Below are 19,047 nucleotides of genomic sequence, written 5' to 3'. Positions count from 1 at the left end.
GAGAAATACCAATCAGTCTATATATATAGGGCATCCAATTCCACATAATTTCAAAATTCAGTGACATCCCTAAATCTGTTGTTTAATTAGTACTCTTTGATTATCATCGAAAAATGGGAGACAGCACAATGACATGTGTAGACATTCTTTTGGCAATCATCTTGCCTCCTCTTGGGGTTTTCCTCAAATTTGGCTGCAAGGTAGTACCCCCTTCTTTGATTTAGTGTCTTAGATCAATTTATGCGCTTAGATATTTGTATTTTTCACTAGTATATGGATAATATCTTCTAGTCGTGATCATCGCAATTAATTTTCTACTACTTAGATAAAAACACTCAAATTTTATGTTTTTGTGTTGGGAAAACAAAACAGGTGGAGTTCTGGATCTGTGTTTTGTTGACTCTTTTTGGATGGCTACCTGGTATTGTCTATGCTGTTTGGGTCTTGACCAAGTGAGAAAAAAGGTAGTAAATTAAAACATAAACCTGTCATTTTAATTTGGAGGAATGAGATCAAATTCTCTCAATTTGCTTACAATTTCTGATAGGCACCTGATTCCCCTTTTACCTTCTTTTTTTTTTTTTTTGTTTTTGACAGGTGAATATGTGATGAAGCCCATAACTAAGTCACTTTATTTCCACCTAATGGAGTATTATCTAGCTGTTGTTTTATTTATTCTTGGATGTATTTTTTTTCTAAGTTTATCCCCTCCTTTTTCTTTATTGGCTACTATTCTCTCTTGTGTATTCCATCTTGGATAGAGTGTTGGTTGTGTACTTCCATTCTGTTATTTTAATTGAATATACCAATAATTGTCAGTACTGTTATTTTCCTATGGTTTCTCTTTTTAACATGTTGCTTGTCAAGTATAACTACTGGTAGTTGGTAGGTAGGATATTTCGATAGACGTGTTTGATTTTATCTACAACATCTATGGTGATACTCAATTTTCTATTTTCATATTAAACAAAGAAAAATAAATATGGGAAGTGAGGACAGTAGACAATTGGCATGCAGTCACAATCAGTTTCATCATCAAAGTAGTAAGCGACAATCGTGGTGCTTTTTTCTTTAAGATATATAAATAAAATATATGTGGAATTTAAATGGTTTATTTTAACAAATCAAGAGGATTTTATTACATTTTATAACTATATAAAATTATATTTCAAGACATGGTCAGCAAGGTTAGTTCAATAAAATACGTTTTTAATGACTTTTTTTTTATAGATATGTCAAATTAATTTGCTCGAATAAAATATAAAACGGAGAAAATAATAATAGAGATGAAATCCAAATCAGGTATCCAAGTTGGCAATATTAGCAGCGTGTGTCGGCAGATGTATCCAGTTATAATGAACGCAATTTCGTGACCAAATTGTGATCGCTGACTGGCTAGTGCCCACACGTGGCCGTGGTTGGTTGGATTTGAAGTGGATTTTTTTTTAAAAAAAAATAGTATGGGATGAAGTGAGTTGCGGGCATATGTAATTTTAGATGGGTTTAAATTTAATTTTAATTTTTTTTGTAAGTTATAAAAGTGATAGAGTATTATTTATTAAGATAATTTCTTTAAAATTAGTAAAATATTCAAGATAGTAAATGAATTAGTTCAATAAATTTTTTTTTTCAAGTATTACCTATTTCTCAATTAACCTCTATTTTTTATAAATTTTAATTTTAGTATCTAACTTAACTAGATAAAAAAATATTTGTAAAATTTATACAAGACGGATTCATGCCATGCGAGTCTGCAAGGGGTGAAAATGATTTTTTTAAAAAAATCGAAAAGGGCCTAAAATACTTTCAAAATATAGGAAATGGTACAAAATTATCCTTCATCTACCTATTGGCTCCAAAAAATACACTTTCCACCCACCTATTCAGCCCAAAATACCTTTGTCATCCATCTTTTGATTCAAAATTGACCGCTTATTTAACGATTTTATATTAAAACTATTTAAATATTTTTTTAAATATGTGGCGCTCAACTATTTGTTATAATTTTATTTATTAGTATAATTTATAAAACAATCCACTACCCACCTATAACTAATTAAACCCCTCCAAATTAATAAACCTGTCACATTATTTATAAATTAGCTTTAATGCAACAACAGAAAAGCTACTGCCGATTGAGTGTTTTAAAAAATTTGAGGAGAAAATATCTATCGAATTAAATTATCATACATAATTGTCTAAATATAAACTACCGATAAACTTAAAAATCTGACTATGTTTATCTTACTTATTTTTACGTCTCAATTATGTAATGTTACTTCATATGTAATTTTTGTTTTCAAAATAATATATTAAAGGTTTTAAAACAAATCATAAATATTTATAAAATTATATTTTTAAAAAGTGCATAAATTTATTTGGGATGTATTACTTCTTTACCTTTAACCATAAATTTCTAATTCAATATTGAAAGAGAATCCTATTGAAAGTGTCCTCCTAAATAAACGGCTCAACCTCAATTTAATTGGGGTTTCGATTCGGACTTAAATAATTTTGGATGTCATTTTCAGTAATCTATAATTTTATCGTGTTTTAGTAGTGTTTATGACGATTTTGATATTATAATTAGATTATTAATTGGGTGAGTTTTAGTTAGTAATGAGTGGGTAATGGGTTGGTTTATAAATTATATTAATAATTAAATTATAACAATAGTTGAACATCAAAGTATTTTAAAAAATATTTAAAGATTTTAATTTTAAAACAACTAAAGAAGTGGTCAATATTTTAAAGTCAATAAGTGGATGACAAACGCATTTTGAAACCAATAAATAGATAAATGATAATTTTATCTATTTTTAATGTTTCAAATATATTTTAAAATTTTTACCTGCCCAACCCTGCACATTCCATTCCCATCCCTACACGGCCGATCACTTGTAGAAGATTCAAATTTCAATTTTCAATTCCACACTTGTGTTTGGGAGTCAATTGAAGGGAAGACAGAACTAGCAATTCTTAAATGTTTATTGTTTCTTCAAATTTGAACAGAACTAGCAATTCTTAAACGTTTATTGTTTCTTCAAATTTGAATCATTTTTTGCTTTGTATGTTATTCTTTGGTGGGTATCGTTCTAATTTTGTTGCATATTTTTGAGAGGACGATTATTAGTTTCTTATTCATCATTAACTATGTAATTCTCAAAGAATTTATTTTTATTTTTTAAATATAAAAATTAAATCTAGACATCGATATAAAACTATCACATCAATTAAACAAATAGAATAAGGCTCAATATGAATATAATTAACTTAACAATTAAGAAAAATGTTATTATTAAAAGTTTCATCGAAAGTAGCCTATCAAAAGTCATCTCATGTCCATATATGAAGCAACAACTAGGGTTCCATCCGCAACTGGAGTGAAAAATTATCCCACAATTCAACAATCAAGACCTCCCAAACAATTTCATGTAAATTATTATTTCTTTTTTTAGTTTCAGTACCAAACGTCACGCCAACTTCCCATGTGATGGAGAGGGTGAAAACAGTACTCCATCCTCCCTCCCATTAAAGCTCTTTTGCCACGTGTCGTGCTAAATGGGGATTAGCTGTCTAAATCCTATTCGTACTGATCCCCAAAAAAAAGTTTTTAAAGGGAAAACAGTTATGATGAAGCAAACGCATTTAAAGACGAAATTATCAGCCTATATATAGTGGCCACAACTTCCTCCTGTTTTAATCAAAATACCTACTGATTGTTTAATTAGCATTTGATTATCAGAAGAGAAAATGGGAGACAACACTATGACATGCATAGACATTCTTCTGGCCATTATCTTGCCTCCCCTTGGTGTTTTCCTCAAATTTAACTGCCAGGTTAACTTCTCTTTAAATTTACTTTTTTTTTTTAATTTTGTAGTCCGATTAATTCAAATTCATATGCCAACTAAATAACTACTGCACACAATTTCCCTGAATTTTTTCTACTTGTTATAGGTTTTTTTTTTATAAAGATATTGTGCAGTTTTAATGTATATTTTGTGTTTTGGGAAAACAAAACAGGTGGAGTTCTGGATCTGTGTTTTGCTGACTCTCTTTGGGTGGCTACCTGGTATCATTTATGCTATTTGGGTCCTCACCAAGTGATCATCATATGGTAATTCTTTCTCAATTTTTTATTTTATTTTATTTTTGGTGGTTTGGAAAAGTATCCAAATAGGATCTAATTTGCTTTATCATTCTCTTAATTTGCTCAGAAGATATTTTTCATACAATTTAATAGTAGTGTATAGAAACAGTATCCAATTCTCCCTTCTTCTTTTTTTCTTGTTTGACAGGTGGATATTTGAAGACCATATTATTACTACTTCGCTAATGGAGTATCTAGCTACTTTTTCTATTTATTCTTGGCTTTTGGTTGTTTTCTCTTGTGGATAGATTGTTTGATGAACGTATAATATCATGTCATTTGGGATTGTAATGTAACTTCCAATCTGTATTTTATTGGATTATTATGTTGATTGTGTTACAGCTGGTATCAGGTTGTAACTTTATTTTATTATATCTAATATTATATATATGTTGATACGTGTCAGATTTTATCCAAAATCAACCTTATGATGATTATTACTACTTCTTAATTTTGTAGTGGGGTCATACTTTCTCTTTTTACAAAGAAAAATCACAAATGGGGACAAAATAGCTGTCACATATCAATCATCATCAAAGTAGCAAGTGACAAGCGGTGGTGCTATGTCTAAATCATTTTACTTTGCCATCCACCTTAACTTTCTCTTTCATATTCCTAACTTTGGGTTATCCACGAAAGAAAAAGAAAGCAAATAACTTTGGATCATCCACAAAAGATAAAAAGAAGCAAATAAGACTCTCTTACACAACTGATTTCCTTTCCTATAATGGACAGAGTTCTATTTCAAACCAAAATTGATATTATAATGTATTTTGGGATAATCGATTTGAAATATAAAACAGACATATACCTATCACAGCCACAAAAGCATATACCGTTCACAAGAAGCAATTGTACATGCAAATCCATAAGATTAATGGAATTACTGATATATTTCGAAAAAGGGTAAAAATATGGAAAGCCAGAATTGGGAAATCAAATTTTCAAACACCTCAAGATATCTGAGTTGTAGATATATCACAGAACATAAACAAAACATTGTCCCTATGCCAGTTACGTCTAGGCCCATGCCTGCACGTTCATGATAATTTATGTACATGACCAAAGTAGTCACAAGGCACTAATATATTGATGTTTGTTTTCCAATTTCAAGTGGGCACAAAATGGGGTAGAGGCGGCTGTCGTAAAGGAGCCAAACTTATAATGACAGGCAGCCTACTTTGGACCAGAAATGAACATCCGTTATATCCTTTTCTTCTCAATCAATGGCTGGCAACTGATGTATTGAGGACTTTTGGGATAAATGGCTAATATAATATCTGCACCTGCTGATAAAATACACTATCTATTCTAGGCCTTAAATGGCTTAAATTAGTAATCGTAAATGGGGATGAGCACATATCAGCTCAGCAATTATCGCTAGAATATCATTGTATCACACACAAGACACATCATTCCGTTCCTACTGCCACATTCATGAGCAAAAGATGCACGGAACCTTTGTTCATTCTTTGAACTGCCATTCACGACGACACATGGGACAATGTGCTTGAGCAGATTGAGAATTCACCCACTTCAAAATACAATGAAGATGAAATGCATGGTTGCAAGCACCCCATACTGCAAAGAGTCAAAGACAAATAATTGTCAAAGCATTATAAGCGAAAGGGGGCCAGATACCACAAAAGTCATGTCAATACTATCCACAAAAAATTTATGAACCCATTCAATATATCAAAAAATCAAATGTCACTGTTCTCCTTTTATGTATATATATATAGGGCAACCACTTCCTCCTCATTTTCAAAATCCATCGACATTCCTAAATCTAGAGTTTGATTAGCATTTTATCAGAAGTTGTTAAGGAACAGAAGAGAAGAAGAAGAGGGGAAAATGGAAGACAGCAAAATGACATGCCTAGACATTCTATTGGCAATTATCTTGCCTCCCCTTGTTGCTTACCGCAAGTTCGGTTGTAAGGTACTACTCCCTTCTCCCGACTTTCTCTTCTTGATTTCATATTACAGTAATTTTTATTTTTATTTTCTGCTTTGGACATTCAGTAACCAAATTCACTAGTTCGATTACTTTAAATGCATAAACCAACTAAATAAAAGGCTTCCTTCCAATTAACTTATAACTACTGCAGGCGAAAACTTGAATATTGCCTGTAAAAACATGGCATCTGCTCTTTTATAGCACCAGCCTTCTAGAGGCTTAGAGAGGTACTACCTTTTCCTCCTCTTTTTTCTCCTTTTTGGGGTTCAAGGGTGGCCACTGGCCAGGGCTAAGGATTTGTGAGTTTACAATGCAAATGACAGTAAAAAAATTACTTTTTCTTCTAAAAAATTGGAATTTTTGTATAAAGATGGTGCAGATTTCACATGGTCTCTTGACTCTCTGAAAATTTTCTTTTCTGTGCTGGAAACAGGTTGAATTCTTCATCTGTATTTTGCTGACTCTCCTTGGGTGGATACCTGGTATTCTTTATGCTTTTTGGGCCCTCCAGTCCTCACCAAATGGTCTTCCTTTCCTATGGTAATTGTTCTTAAATTTCATCCTTTCTACTGCCAAATAGAAAAGGGGTAAAAGATACTTCTGTCATTTTAGTTTAGAGGAGCATTCAACTCAGATCTAACAGCTTGAAGATTCTCTCAATTTGCTTAAAAGATATTCTAGAGTTCAAACAATATACTCTACTATTTATGAAGAGTATCTAATTCATTTTTCTACTTTACTTGACAGGTGGGCGTATAAAGGCCCCATTTAGAGATAATACCCCTTCAAGTTTCATGCTGATAAATATTGGCTCATTGAGAAGCAGTCCAGATACAGAAAGAATAAAGTGTCTATGCTCTTCAAGAAATTGCCTATAGAGAGGAGATTACTTCAAGACAGAACTTCTGCTTGTTCTTGTGTATACAGACTAGTGTCTAGGATTCTTGTTACATATATCACTTCTCTATCCTTCTTTTACTTTATTAAATCTACTGTGAACAACTTGTGTTGGAATGGAAATGCCATATTGTAGTTAATGTTTGGAAGGAAAACTATGGCCAAGAGGTCACAAATTACACTTCGTTGAGTTTTCCGTCTTCTCGTTATTTACCCTATAAGAAGCTCTGTTCCAATACTGTAGCTTTGCCAAATAACTTTAAGGCCAAAAGGTCTCAAGTAAAACCTAGTTGAACATTTGTTTTCTTTTATTAACCCTATAAGTAAGTCCACCATAGTATATCCTTTCCAGTCTCACTGGGTGGTCAAAAGGTCATAACTAAAATCTATTTGGAGAAAAACCAGACGTCTTCACCACTGAACTTACAAAGAAATAAAGTCTAGCCCTGGATCCCCATCTCTTCTCTTCCATAAACTTAGGCCATTAGGATTGGTCGTCTTGCAAGCAGGATTAAAAAAACTAACAGAGGAAGTAGTTTTATACTTTTATTCCATGAATAAGCACAATAATATATTCTTACTTTTTCTTTTTCTTATCCAACTTCATGGAAATTACATATCCAAACAAGGAGAGAATAAGAACTTTTTTGTGGAAACTATTGAGAAGTTGTGATTTTTGAAAACTCCTGCTTTACGGGAACTTATACAAGTCAACACCAGCACTTAAAGACTATCCTTGTCCCGAAACCCAACTTTGATCTCTTCTAACATGCATAATTGTGCATAAAGGTTGTTGTTGGTTGATGTTAATACACTGTGATTATTCAAGCTTCCATCAGAGTAGATAGACATTAGTCTTCATGGGAAGACGCATGATACAAATAGATTCAATACCACAAACTTCTAACCACAAGGGAAAATCAAATGGATACTTACCAATCTATATAAAAAATTGAGCCAGTAATATGAACTAGTCACAGCAAGATATAGTCAAGCCGCTGAAATGCTCTGTAACACAGAGACACATAATATGTTTGGATTTCTTGACAAAGTAAGAGTTAAATTAATAGCATCAAGAAGATGCATAATATGTTAATACTGATTCTGAAAGAATACAACATCCGTGACAAGTGTTTGTAGTATCTTTTAGTTGACAGCTTATGGTGAAAATATTTGATTAATATACTCAGTTAGCTGTTATAACACACCCTATATTGACAATTACCTTCAAAGTATCTTTCTAAACCTATATTTTAGAAGGTTCAGTTATGTTAACCACAAATTCAAAAGAGGGAGAAGTTGTCTTGAGAAAGTCTCTTTTGTAATGGAGGATAATTGGACAGCTCCAGCCTCCAGATGTATCACAAGTTTCAATTGAAAAGTTCTCTACAGCAACTAACAATGTTACTAGGACAAAGTATACTCTTATAACTGTCAGCATGTTAGATGCAGTTTTCATTAACACACCTGCCATCCATTAAGATATTGTACCTTTTATATCATTCTCCAGTCTCACACCAAATCAAACAAATTAAACCAACTATGAAGGACTGCAAATATTGTCAAGCAACAGTTTATAGCTCTCCTTGTGTTCATGAGTAACATCAATGTAGAAACATGTAAACCTTGAAAACTAATGCAGGTGGAATTTTCACGTTTTGTCAAAGAAGTGATGAATGCACAATCACATTTTCTTTTTTCTCTTAGCAAGATTACATGTGATTGATGATCCATATCTTATATGCCTGAGAAAACTATTAGGGAGAGATAAACAGGCTTACTTAGTGGACAATCATCACCAGGGAGTTTGCAATCAGGACAGCAACCATCAAAAGCCATCCGACATATACCACAAGTTTCATCCTGAGCATCCCATGTCCATGAAGAAACCGCATGCCATCTGCAATGCACGAGGAAGTAACAAAAGTAAGATGAAGTAACCATGCCATGTAGTCTTAAGTCCGACAACAATAAAAATACCAAATGCAATCAAGAGGACATACTCTATTCACAATCCCAGCAAAACACCCAATAGATCAAGTTAAGGGAAACTTCATGATATACTGATACAGCCAATTCTCAAGGAAACATGCCAACATATCCTTCAGTCAAAGAAACTAACAAACTTGCAACATTAGGCTTACCCTCCATTTACTTAAGAAAGTCAGAATATGCACTTCTGTACCTTAGTGAAACAATCGATGAAACACAAACTAAAGTTGATTTGGGGGAGTTTAATGGCTCTACATTCTCCAACAAAATTCAGAAATCAATGATATTAAAATCCTAAGATCACAAGATGAGCCATATCCAATCACTAATTACATATTTAGACAGAAAATAATCTTTCATATCAGAAATGATTTAGTAACAGTTGCTATAATTCACTGCACTAATTAACTGCTCAACCAACATACATACCGTATCCTTCATTTAAACATTTCAAATCAGTGACATAATTAACAAAAGGATACGCAAAATCTTGACTTTCATTGGCTTTTTCTCTGCAATGTCAACACCACAAAAACGGAAATTCTTAAATTATATGAGAAATGATAATTAAAAACACTCTTCACACAAAAAAAATAAAAATGAATACTACGATAACAGAGAAATTAACCTTTTTCCACGACAAAATTGGTGCGTTGATCTACTGTTTCAGAAAGATTTTGAAATTTTGAACTGACATTTCTTCGTCTAGGGTTTTAAACCAACTCTGAAAATGGCGGAAAAACTAGTGAAAAAATATGGTACGATCCAAAGTCCAAACCAGCGGGCAACAGGCTTAGGCTTAAGGCCCAGACTGAACCAGCCCATATCGTTATCACGGGCCGTTAATGATTTTGGGCTTGTTTGATTCGAGAACAAGTTATGCTAAGATTATTTGAAATATAATAGCAACAGTCAATTCGCTACCTTTATTTTACGAGGTTTATTTCAGGCAATTGAACTTGTTCAAAATTAGTGTTTGAAACCTCATATAGTTTTGTCCTATTGTATGTGTATCGCCATTTTAAGTTGTTTTTGTTAAATTGATTGTAACTACCCCTAATTACCACATAAAATGGTATTTGATTAGATAGTATTATTTATCTTACTAATTTGACTATTGTAATTCATATCATTGATAAAAGAAAAAATTAAACTAACAGTTGCAAAGAGAGAAATACATCATATTACTACATATAATGAAATTTGATTAGAAACATAATTTATTCTACTAATTTGACTATTGTAATACAAAGCATTGATAAAAGAAAATATTTAAGTAACAGTTGCATAGAGAGAAATACATATGACAAGTGAAAATGTAAATAGTTTAATGAATATAATTTTAAAAAAGTGAAAGTTATATATAAATTGGAGGGGATATTATTTAAATTTCATCACACTGTATATATCTTTTGTTAGTCTATAGTCTATACATTTGATTATAACTTACTATTTGTCTATAAAAATTATGACCTCGAATAAGAAAAGAAATTAGTGTTTGGAATTTATGATTTATCTATTATTTCCAAATTCACTTTTGTCCATGTATGATGTACCGAATGACTACATGAGATCTCGTAGGATGACCGTTACAATTTGATTTTAAAGCTTACCATAGTAACCTTTTATAAAACTCATTCATTTAAATGTTTACATGCATCATATGGTCCGTAAGAATTAAGATATGTGAAAATTGAACATATCACACTATATTTTTATTAAATAGAATTTAAGTCTACGAAAAAGTCGTGACAAATTTCAACTAATGATTTTTTCTTATGAAATAAATAACAACTAAATTATAAGAGGTGATTTTAGATACAACTTTTAAACTACAATTCCATTGAAAAATGTTATTAACAATCTTATTTTATTCATCTTTTATGTTTCTATATCAGATAGGGTTGCAGGAAAATTAGTAATTATTATTATTTTTCTAAAAAAAAATTAATAAACACGTCTATAACAATATATCATGTAAATTTTTAATTGAGATATTATAACTGGACCCCTGGTCAGGTGGAACCAAAAAATTGTATTGACAATCAAAATTGAAAATATTTGGGCACTAAATTTTTTTCCAAATATGTTTGATCATCAATTCATCTTCCAGATATGCAAATAAATACAAAATCTTCCATATTAATTAGTGAAACATCTTCATATTTGTATATAACATGCCCATTCCAAGAAACTAAAGAACACAGAACTGTACATCTACCCTATTTTTTCATCTTGTTTGCATATTTGTTGCTTTGCATCCCAAAAAAATGACAAGAAAGAAAGTGAAATTAGCCTTCATCACTAATGACTCGGCAAGAAAAGCAACATTCAAGAAAAGGAAGAAGGGTCTGATGAAGAAGGTGAGTGAATTGAGCACCCTTTGTGGGATTGATGCTTGTGCTATTATTTATAGCCCTTATGACACTTCACCAGAAGTATGGCCAAACACCATGGGAGCTCAACGCGTGCTCGCCGAGTTTAAAAGGATGCCTGAGATGGAACAGAGCAAGAAAATGGTGAATCAAGAGAGTTTCATAAGGCAGAGGATAGCTAAAGCGAGCGAGCAATTGAAGAAACAGAGCAAGGAAAACAGAGAAAAGGAAATGACCGAAGTTATGTATCAAGGGTTGACTGGAAAAGGGCTTCAGAATTTGAATTTGGGAGATTTGAATGACCTTGGATGGGTAATTGATCAGAATTTGAAAGAGGTTTATAAGAGGATTGAGGCAGTTAAAAAGGGGGCTTCGACTTCCTCTTCTTCTTCTGTTGCTGCTGCTGCAGTTGCTGCGGCAGCAGTAGCATCGCAGGCAGTTGCTCCACCGATGGAGCAAAAGCCTGCTGTGGTGGAATTGGGATTGGATTCGATGCAGAGGACACAAACAGAGTGGTTTACTGATTGGATGAACAGCAACGCAAGTGATCAGCATATTGGTTATGGACATGCAGATGAGATGATTTTGCCCAATTTTAATGATAATCATAATGCTAATGTGTGGCCTAATAATTTCTATCCTTAATTTTATTTTCTGCTTCCTATTTCTTTTCTGGATTTTTACCTATGTCATTTTTAATTTGTTTATTTTCTCAATCTCCCACGGTGGATATGAATTATTACATGGTTTTTTCTTAATTTATGGTGGGTCAATTTCTTTTCTTCTTTTTGGTTTTTTCTGGTGTTTCGTATAGATTTTTATTTACCATATAAATAAATAAAAGTGTGTTTTGACAGTTTAATATATTCGCGTTATGTTATTCTTATATGTGTAAATTAAATTAATATTCTCGACTGGGTTATACTACTATTAACAACCTCACGAGTAAATTGCCTAGTGATTCGAATCTTCCACGTTTTAATGCATAATACACTTTTATACAATTATTATAAAGATATGTAAACACAAATTCTTGTTCAAAGATAAACATGTAGTGCACAGCGGTAATCTCAATCTGTTCCGAGTAACATATAGAAAGTCACAAAGAAGTAGGAAATTACAAGATTTCGATCTCTCAAAAAATAAAAAAATATAATAAGGACATCATAAATTATTAACGTAAAATAAAATTTATTCCAAACCCATTATTTTCTTCTGTGTCCTTAAAAAATTAGAAGAAGATAATATTACACACAATGATAATTTTGTAAATTTAAGAAAACAACTGATCAAAAAAAAGAAATACTTTGTTAATCAAACAGTGTTATATTATGTCATTACTATCCACTCTTTACAAAATATCATTAGTCCATGTCCAACACATTCCTCTTATTTAAGTAGTGCAAGTGAGATGGTCAAATGAATGTCATTTAGTAATTAGAACCTTATTCTGGCTAGAGTGAGCTATTTGTCACTCAGAAAAGAAAAAGAAAAAAAACACTAATATTCCATCAACAGTATTAATTTCTCAGTGGTGTTAAAATTAGACTAATTAAGTTTATGCACTCAACTTGTCGAACGATTGATGAACCTAATTAATTGTGGACTAGAAAAGAATATAAGAGTATAACAAAACGAGTATATCATTCTCAATCCACTATGCAACAACATCCAAATAGTAATTAAATTCTCTATCTTAAAGCTTAATTTAAATAAACAATGAAAAAGGGATAGGTTATTCATATGTCATTTATAATTCAATTTATTCTAGTTCAATGAAAATAGGGCGATAATTAATCCAAATTGATCCATGAATAAATTTTATCATTTTTTTTATTTAATGGGTTGCATATATCATAATAAAGGAATTTATAAGCAATTAAAACTTAATAAAAATTAAGAGGGGTAAGTATGACCCACACTTTATTCTGACCCATTTCAATCCAAATATCTTTTAAACAAGTCTGGTTATTTTTTCAACTCAACTTATTTTAATTTAAATTTGTTAGAACAGCCTATTTGATACCTACAAGATGGTTTAATGTGTTGATGAGTTGAGTCTTAAGAGCCTATTTGGATTGATTTGTAAGTTAATTTTTATTTTTAATTTATTATAAGTTATTTTTTAACTCAATCAACTTTTTAATTTATTTTAAGTTATTTTTATATATTCAAGCACTTGTATAAGTCCAAAACTGACTTAAAAGTAGATCTGATCAATTTTTATGTCAATTCAAATAACATCGAGATTATATCGAATCTACTTTAATTTTCTCAAATTATAGGTTTTTTCTAATTCATATAATATCCTTACAAATTTCTATTGTATAGAAGAGCCAAGTTGAAGAAGACCAAAGGTAAATTTGTCAATTCATAAAGATTCTTAAATGTTTGTTTCTACGTTATAATATCAAGAAATACTGTGTAATGACAAAACAATCAAATATATTTTCCTAAAATGTCATATGTATCCTAATGATGTGATATTTAATATGGACTCACATTTTCAATAGTATAGACTAATAATTAGCCTATTTTAATGAGATATTACACTTCGTATAGATTTTTTTTATATGGTGTAAAATTTTCATTAAATCAAAAATATCTATTAAACAAATGTCGAATAAATTTTTATTTCTACAACATACTAATGATTTTTATAGGTCTAAAGATAATTCTAAATTAATGATTTGTTAAGACTTAGAAAATTGATTTACGTGATGTTTGTTTAAAAGAATTATATTAATATATTACAACAAATATGGTTAATTGACGTGATAACTTATTTTAAGTAACAATCCTCTATATTATAGAGTAAAGAAATTTTTACTATAAGGACATATAAAAATATTCGTACCATTTTTCACAAAATATCAAATTTGTAATTTTTCATAATAAAATAAATTACATATAAAAATAAGTAAATAAATTTATAGTGTAAAATTTCTTTACACTAATATGTATATGACATAAACATATTAAAATATATAATTGTACTCCATTTTTCATAAATAATTTTCAACTATAAATAAATTATCTCTTATAATTTTCATGTTTCTTTCATTACGACAATTAACATATTGACATATATATCTCTAATGAGTGGCAATTAACTCATAAGGACCTTCATATAATAGTGAGTTGTAATTTTTAATCTTGATTTCTATTTTTTACAATCATGAATTATAATAAATTAGTGTCATTCGTCGAGAGTAAGAAACATATTAAATATTAGATTATGAATGCTTTACAACTCAAAAATAAATATTTCCTCAATTGATATTAATACTTGAATTTCAAAATTAAGTTATTTTGTTACCTTATTTTTATTACAATTTTGGTTATTATCGACAGTATATTGATAAAAATATACTATAGAAAATAATTGTGAAACAATTTTAGTATTTTCATTTTAAATTTTGTTAAAAGACAAAATAGTAATAAAAACTTAAATTTCATAAATATAAAATGGATATAAGTTTGTAGTCGCTCCATTTCGATTTATATAATTCTTATTTGACTTAACATGAAGTTTTTTCTTTTATAAAAAAAATCACTTTTAAAACTCTCTAAAACAAACTTTTGTCGTTCATATAATTATAAATCATCTTACTAAAAATGAAATGAATGTTTTGAAGTCAAAATGCTATTAAATATATTAATATATCATTCTTTTGAAATTGACTACAAAGAAAAATATGTCACATAAATTGAATATAAATTACATAATTTTTCATAGTGTTAAGAGCTAATTACAATTTATTCCTATTCTTTTTCAAATTACAAAAATTTCTTAGAATTAAATTTTTTTGGATACATCAACAAAAATGTGAATACATCGGTCGTGACACTATTTTTAAAAAAAACTTGCAGCCACATATCTCATGGATGAGTCCCAGAGAGGAGGAATGTATACGAAAGGAAATATGGGTGTATCCGATAGGCAAAATGTATTCAGGAGAAGATAAAGATGTATTCAAGAGGGAATAAAGATGTATTAGAGAGAGGATAGAGATGATCTGAGAGGAGATAGTGATGTATCTGACAGAGGATAGGGATGTATCTGAGACGAGATTTTTGTAACTTTTTTAAATGATAGAAAAATTAGAAAATATAATAAAATGCGAATTTAGGTAAAAAAAATTAAATTAAAATTTAAAAGATAATATATATATATATAAAATTTTAAAAAAATGTTTTATGAATCATTTTAAACTATACTCCGTCCTACTATAAGCTAAAATATAAATTATTAATCAATCCAAAATTAAATAAATTGATTTTATATATATATATATATATATATATATATATTAATTTAAATAATTTGAAAAAAAAAATGTTTTATGAATCAATTTAAACTATACTCCGTCCTACTTCTGAATAAGCTGAACTATAAATTATTAGTCAATCCAAAATTAAATAAATTAGATATATATATTTTCATGGATTGATTCTACTCACCGCTGAACACACATTTGAACAAACAACTTTTAAATGAATTGATTCATGACATGTTTTTTTTACTTATTAGCCTTTTTCACCCATCAAATATATATTCTTTGACCAAATTTAAACTCGTTTTTGACAGCCATGCAAATTTTGTGTTGTTACTTATTATAGTAAACAACATGCAATTTGTTAGTCTTGGGATTCCCCATTGACTGATCAATTTATCTTTATGTGAGGATTCTAGTTTCTTCGGGAGGTGTATTATTCATTCAACCTGATTCTTACTTGGAGTTGAAGAATATTAATCAACTAAATATATATATTCTCATTGTTTAGATGTATTTAGTAAATTACACTAGCTTGTTTAAATCCTTATTTAGGCAAGCCCTTGAAGCAGGAATTAAGCCAGAAATGTAAGAAAAGGAATAAGTTACAGTAAACAAAAGAGTCATGTATGAATTTAGCCACCACTAGAGGTGATCAAACTATGTTATTATCATCCTGTTAAAAAATGATAAAAGTTTCACACCGATAGTTAATGAGATAGATGAAATCCTTATAAGGTTTGGGCAATGAGCTAACTCTTGGGGTATAAGTTAGGCATAAGATCTAATTTCACACATCCACAAGGATTGTGCTAGAATGGATACGATAGTAGACATTGAAATTTTATGTGATTCTACATGATACGTTTAATTTAAATTGGACTCTAAAATATGTATTCAATTTCAATTAAACCATAGTTCATGCTTATACAAAGGGTACTAAGAACCCGTTTGGATGAGCTTAAAAAAACATCTTTTAAAAAATACTTTTGTGTTTGGATAAAAGTGCCTCAGTTGAAAAAAAATTGTTGATGTGGTTGACAAATAATTGTTGGTAAACACTTTTTTTAATAAAAATGTTTTAAATAACCCTTAAAACTATTGACATGATTAAAAATTGATTTAATTTAAGATTTTTAACTTAAAAAAATTAAACAAAATTAATTTATATTTTACATGCATAAGTAATAATATTTCCTATCATTCACATATTTCTTTATCATCACAAAATTTTTATAATTATAATGATAACAATAATAATAATAATAATAATAATAATAATAATAATAATAATAATAAAAACAACAACAACAACAACAACAACAACAACAATAATAATAACAATAATAATAATAATATTTAAAATAATAATAATAATAATACTAAAAGAATTAAGGGCAAAAAGGTAATATGCTTTGTCAACATAAAATAACTTTTAAGTTTAAAAAAAACACTTCTCACCCAGCTTTTAGCATTTGGCTTAAAATAAGTCACTTTGATAATTGTCAACACTTTAATAAGTCAAAAACTAACTTTTAAGTCAGTTTGACCAGCTTTTAAACCCATCCAAACACGCTCTAAATTCTCTTAAAAGACATCTCAAAAACTTCATGAAAAGATCATAATCTCAAAATTTTCATAAAAAGATCCAAATCTCAAATATTCCACAAATTCGTGGAGATTTAGAGCCTGTTTGGCTCCGCTTAAAAGCTGGTCAAACTGACTTAAAAGCTGATTTTTGACTTATTTAGTTGTTTGACAATACTCAAAATAACTTATTTTAAGTTTAAAAAAAAATTATTTTAAACCAAAAGTTAAAAGTTGGGGTAGGGGTGCTTTTCTTTTCCAGCTTATAAGCTGTTTTAAGTTGACCATATTTTTACATTTTTGCCCTTAATATTTTTATACAATCTCCAAATTACCCACATAACCCTAACATCTCTTTCTTCTATTTTTCCCTTTTCACGTGTGGATGATAGACAATTACTATTACTAATGAATGAAAATAAAATAAATCTTAAATCTTTCAAGTGATCTATTCAAATTATATATTATTAAAATGTAAAATAAGTTGCACATATAACTTAAATAAAAATTTGTATTCTCTTACAAATAATTTGTGATAATAAAGAAATATATGAATGATAGACAATTATTATTACCTATGGATGAAACTAAAATAAAATCTTAAATCGTTCTTTGATCTATTCAAATTATATATCTTTAAAATCTATAATAAGTTTATATTCCTCTTATAAATAATTTGTGGTGAGAAAGATATATGTGAATGATAGCAAAATATAATTATTTATGGTTGTAAAATATAAATTAATTAACTTTTATTATGTTAACAGCTTTTAAAGGTATTTCAGACATTTTGATTTAAAAAGCTGGTTATCAGCACTTATTTGCCAAACACATCAACAACTTTCTTTTTTAACTTCAGCACTTTTATCCAAACGCATAACTGCTTATTTTAAAAATAAGTTTCAGCACTTTCAAAAGTACTTTTTTAAAGCTGCTTTTATTAAGTCCATCCAAACGGGCCCTTAGATAAATTTCAAATCATCTTAATTTGAGAAATACACCACTCTTGAATTATGAAGATCAAATCGAAATCATCCTAGTTCGGAAAATACGCCACTAACGACTCTCGAATAACGAAAATTAAGTCCAAACCATTCAAGTTCGGGAAATACCCCACGACCCTCGAATCCCAATGAATCTAGTGAAAGAAAACCAGAGGAAAATAGATTTGTACTCGCAATATTTATCAATAAAATTGTGTTTTTTAATATTTTATTATAATTGTAATTTATTTTATGTCATATTAAAATTTGTTACAAACGACGACATTCGTTCAATCATAAATTTTAGGGTGGACAAAAAAAATAAACCCTTTGAAACTACATTATTGAATGGAAGATTTGATGTGCCTCAAAGTTTCAAACTGCACAAAAAGAACTAAGAGACCCACATAAAAGGGCTTATTAATACAAATGGGCCAATCAATCTCAGTGGTGAATGGTGATTAAGACAGGAAAAAAGGTAGTATAATTTTAGCAAAGTCTCAAGTATAATACTTGTAGAGATATCTTAGCTTCTAGCCTGTATCTTTGGTTTAAGTGAATTATGCCACTATCTTTCTGCATCAATATATTGAAAATGATGTGTGACAAGAATTAACATAATCTAAATGAGTGAGTTGGAGACTAGAGAACCAATGAATCACTCCCTCAAAATTGTGTATATTTTAATCCAAACATGTGTCTGAACATGTAAATACCGGAGTCCCTCACCTTTTTTTGTCTGCCAACAGAGCCAAAAAAAAAAAAAGACGAGTATTATGTTGAGTTATTAGTACAGTGAGAAAGAATTGAGATAAAAAAAATAT

General features: G+C 29.6%; 5 protein-coding genes across 5 annotated transcripts; 4 read left to right on the top strand and 1 right to left on the bottom strand.

The window, feature by feature from the left end:
- Window positions 1–59: 59 nt before the first annotated feature.
- Window positions 60–821, top strand: LOC101267065 (protein RARE-COLD-INDUCIBLE 2B-like). Its single transcript, NM_001329562.1, has 3 exons — window positions 60–200; window positions 373–464; window positions 598–821. The coding sequence occupies exons 1-2, from the start codon at window positions 114–116 to the stop codon at window positions 454–456; spliced, it is 171 nt and encodes a 56-aa protein (NP_001316491.1). The 5' UTR covers window positions 60–113; the 3' UTR covers window positions 457–464; window positions 598–821.
- A 2,622-nt stretch (window positions 822–3,443) lies between these two features.
- On the top strand, window positions 3,444–4,585 carry LOC101266765 (protein RARE-COLD-INDUCIBLE 2A-like). Its single transcript, NM_001329563.1, has 3 exons — window positions 3,444–3,840; window positions 4,027–4,120; window positions 4,302–4,585. Exons 1-2 carry the CDS (start codon window positions 3,754–3,756, stop codon window positions 4,108–4,110), a joined length of 171 nt encoding a protein of 56 aa, NP_001316492.1. The 5' UTR covers window positions 3,444–3,753; the 3' UTR covers window positions 4,111–4,120; window positions 4,302–4,585.
- A 496-nt stretch (window positions 4,586–5,081) lies between these two features.
- Window positions 5,082–9,826, bottom strand: LOC101266269 (anaphase-promoting complex subunit 11). Its single transcript, XM_069295175.1, has 4 exons — window positions 9,780–9,826; window positions 9,431–9,436; window positions 8,791–8,909; window positions 5,082–5,734 (listed from the first exon to the last, which is right to left on the bottom strand). Exons 1-4 carry the CDS (start codon window positions 9,824–9,826, stop codon window positions 5,619–5,621), a joined length of 288 nt encoding a protein of 95 aa, XP_069151276.1. The 3' UTR covers window positions 5,082–5,618.
- On the top strand, window positions 5,935–7,224 carry LOC101265868 (Pmp3 domain-containing protein). Its single transcript, NM_001365566.1, has 3 exons — window positions 5,935–6,094; window positions 6,546–6,652; window positions 6,860–7,224. Exons 1-3 carry the CDS (start codon window positions 6,008–6,010, stop codon window positions 6,882–6,884), a joined length of 219 nt encoding a protein of 72 aa, NP_001352495.1. The 5' UTR covers window positions 5,935–6,007; the 3' UTR covers window positions 6,885–7,224.
- Window positions 9,827–10,993: 1,167 nt separating the features above from the next.
- Window positions 10,994–12,238, top strand: LOC101265589 (agamous-like MADS-box protein AGL80). The gene has a single exon (XM_004230315.5). It carries the CDS (start codon window positions 11,272–11,274, stop codon window positions 12,019–12,021), a length of 750 nt encoding a protein of 249 aa, XP_004230363.1. The 5' UTR covers window positions 10,994–11,271; the 3' UTR covers window positions 12,022–12,238.
- Window positions 12,239–19,047: the final 6,809 nt, after the last annotated feature.

This window comes from Solanum lycopersicum, chromosome 1 (genome assembly GCF_036512215.1).
Source record: "Solanum lycopersicum chromosome 1, SLM_r2.1".
NCBI lineage: Eukaryota > Viridiplantae > Streptophyta > Magnoliopsida > Solanales > Solanaceae > Solanum > Solanum lycopersicum.
The sequence above is the reverse complement of the archived record's forward strand: the minus strand, read 5'-3'. Positions and strand labels throughout refer to the sequence as shown.

What these genes read in the sequence shown, in the direction of transcription:
- LOC101267065 (NM_001329562.1), top strand. Translation starts at nt 114, where the DNA reads ATGGGAGACAGCACAATGACATGTGTAGACATTCTTTTGGCAATCATC. An exon ending in TCCTCAAATTTGGCTGCAAG is followed by an intron (nt 201 to 372) that starts GTAGTACCCCCT and finishes AAAACAAAACAG; the next exon opens with GTGGAGTTCTGGATCTGTGT.
- LOC101266765 (NM_001329563.1), top strand. Translation starts at nt 3,754, where the DNA reads ATGGGAGACAACACTATGACATGCATAGACATTCTTCTGGCCATTATC. An exon ending in TCCTCAAATTTAACTGCCAG is followed by an intron (nt 3,841 to 4,026) that starts GTTAACTTCTCT and finishes AAAACAAAACAG; the next exon opens with GTGGAGTTCTGGATCTGTGT.
- LOC101265868 (NM_001365566.1), top strand. Translation starts at nt 6,008, where the DNA reads ATGGAAGACAGCAAAATGACATGCCTAGACATTCTATTGGCAATTATC. An exon ending in ACCGCAAGTTCGGTTGTAAG is followed by an intron (nt 6,095 to 6,545) that starts GTACTACTCCCT and finishes TGCTGGAAACAG; the next exon opens with GTTGAATTCTTCATCTGTAT. An exon ending in AATGGTCTTCCTTTCCTATG is followed by an intron (nt 6,653 to 6,859) that starts GTAATTGTTCTT and finishes TTTACTTGACAG; the next exon opens with GTGGGCGTATAAAGGCCCCA.
- LOC101266269 (XM_069295175.1), bottom strand. Translation starts at nt 9,826, where the DNA reads ATGGGCTGGTTCAGTCTGGGCCTTAAGCCTAAGCCTGTTGCCCGCTG. An exon ending in TGGTGATGATTGTCCACTAA is followed by an intron (nt 5,735 to 8,790) that starts GTAAGCCTGTTT and finishes GACTCTTTGCAG; the next exon opens with TATGGGGTGCTTGCAACCAT.
- LOC101265589 (XM_004230315.5), top strand. Translation starts at nt 11,272, where the DNA reads ATGACAAGAAAGAAAGTGAAATTAGCCTTCATCACTAATGACTCGGCA.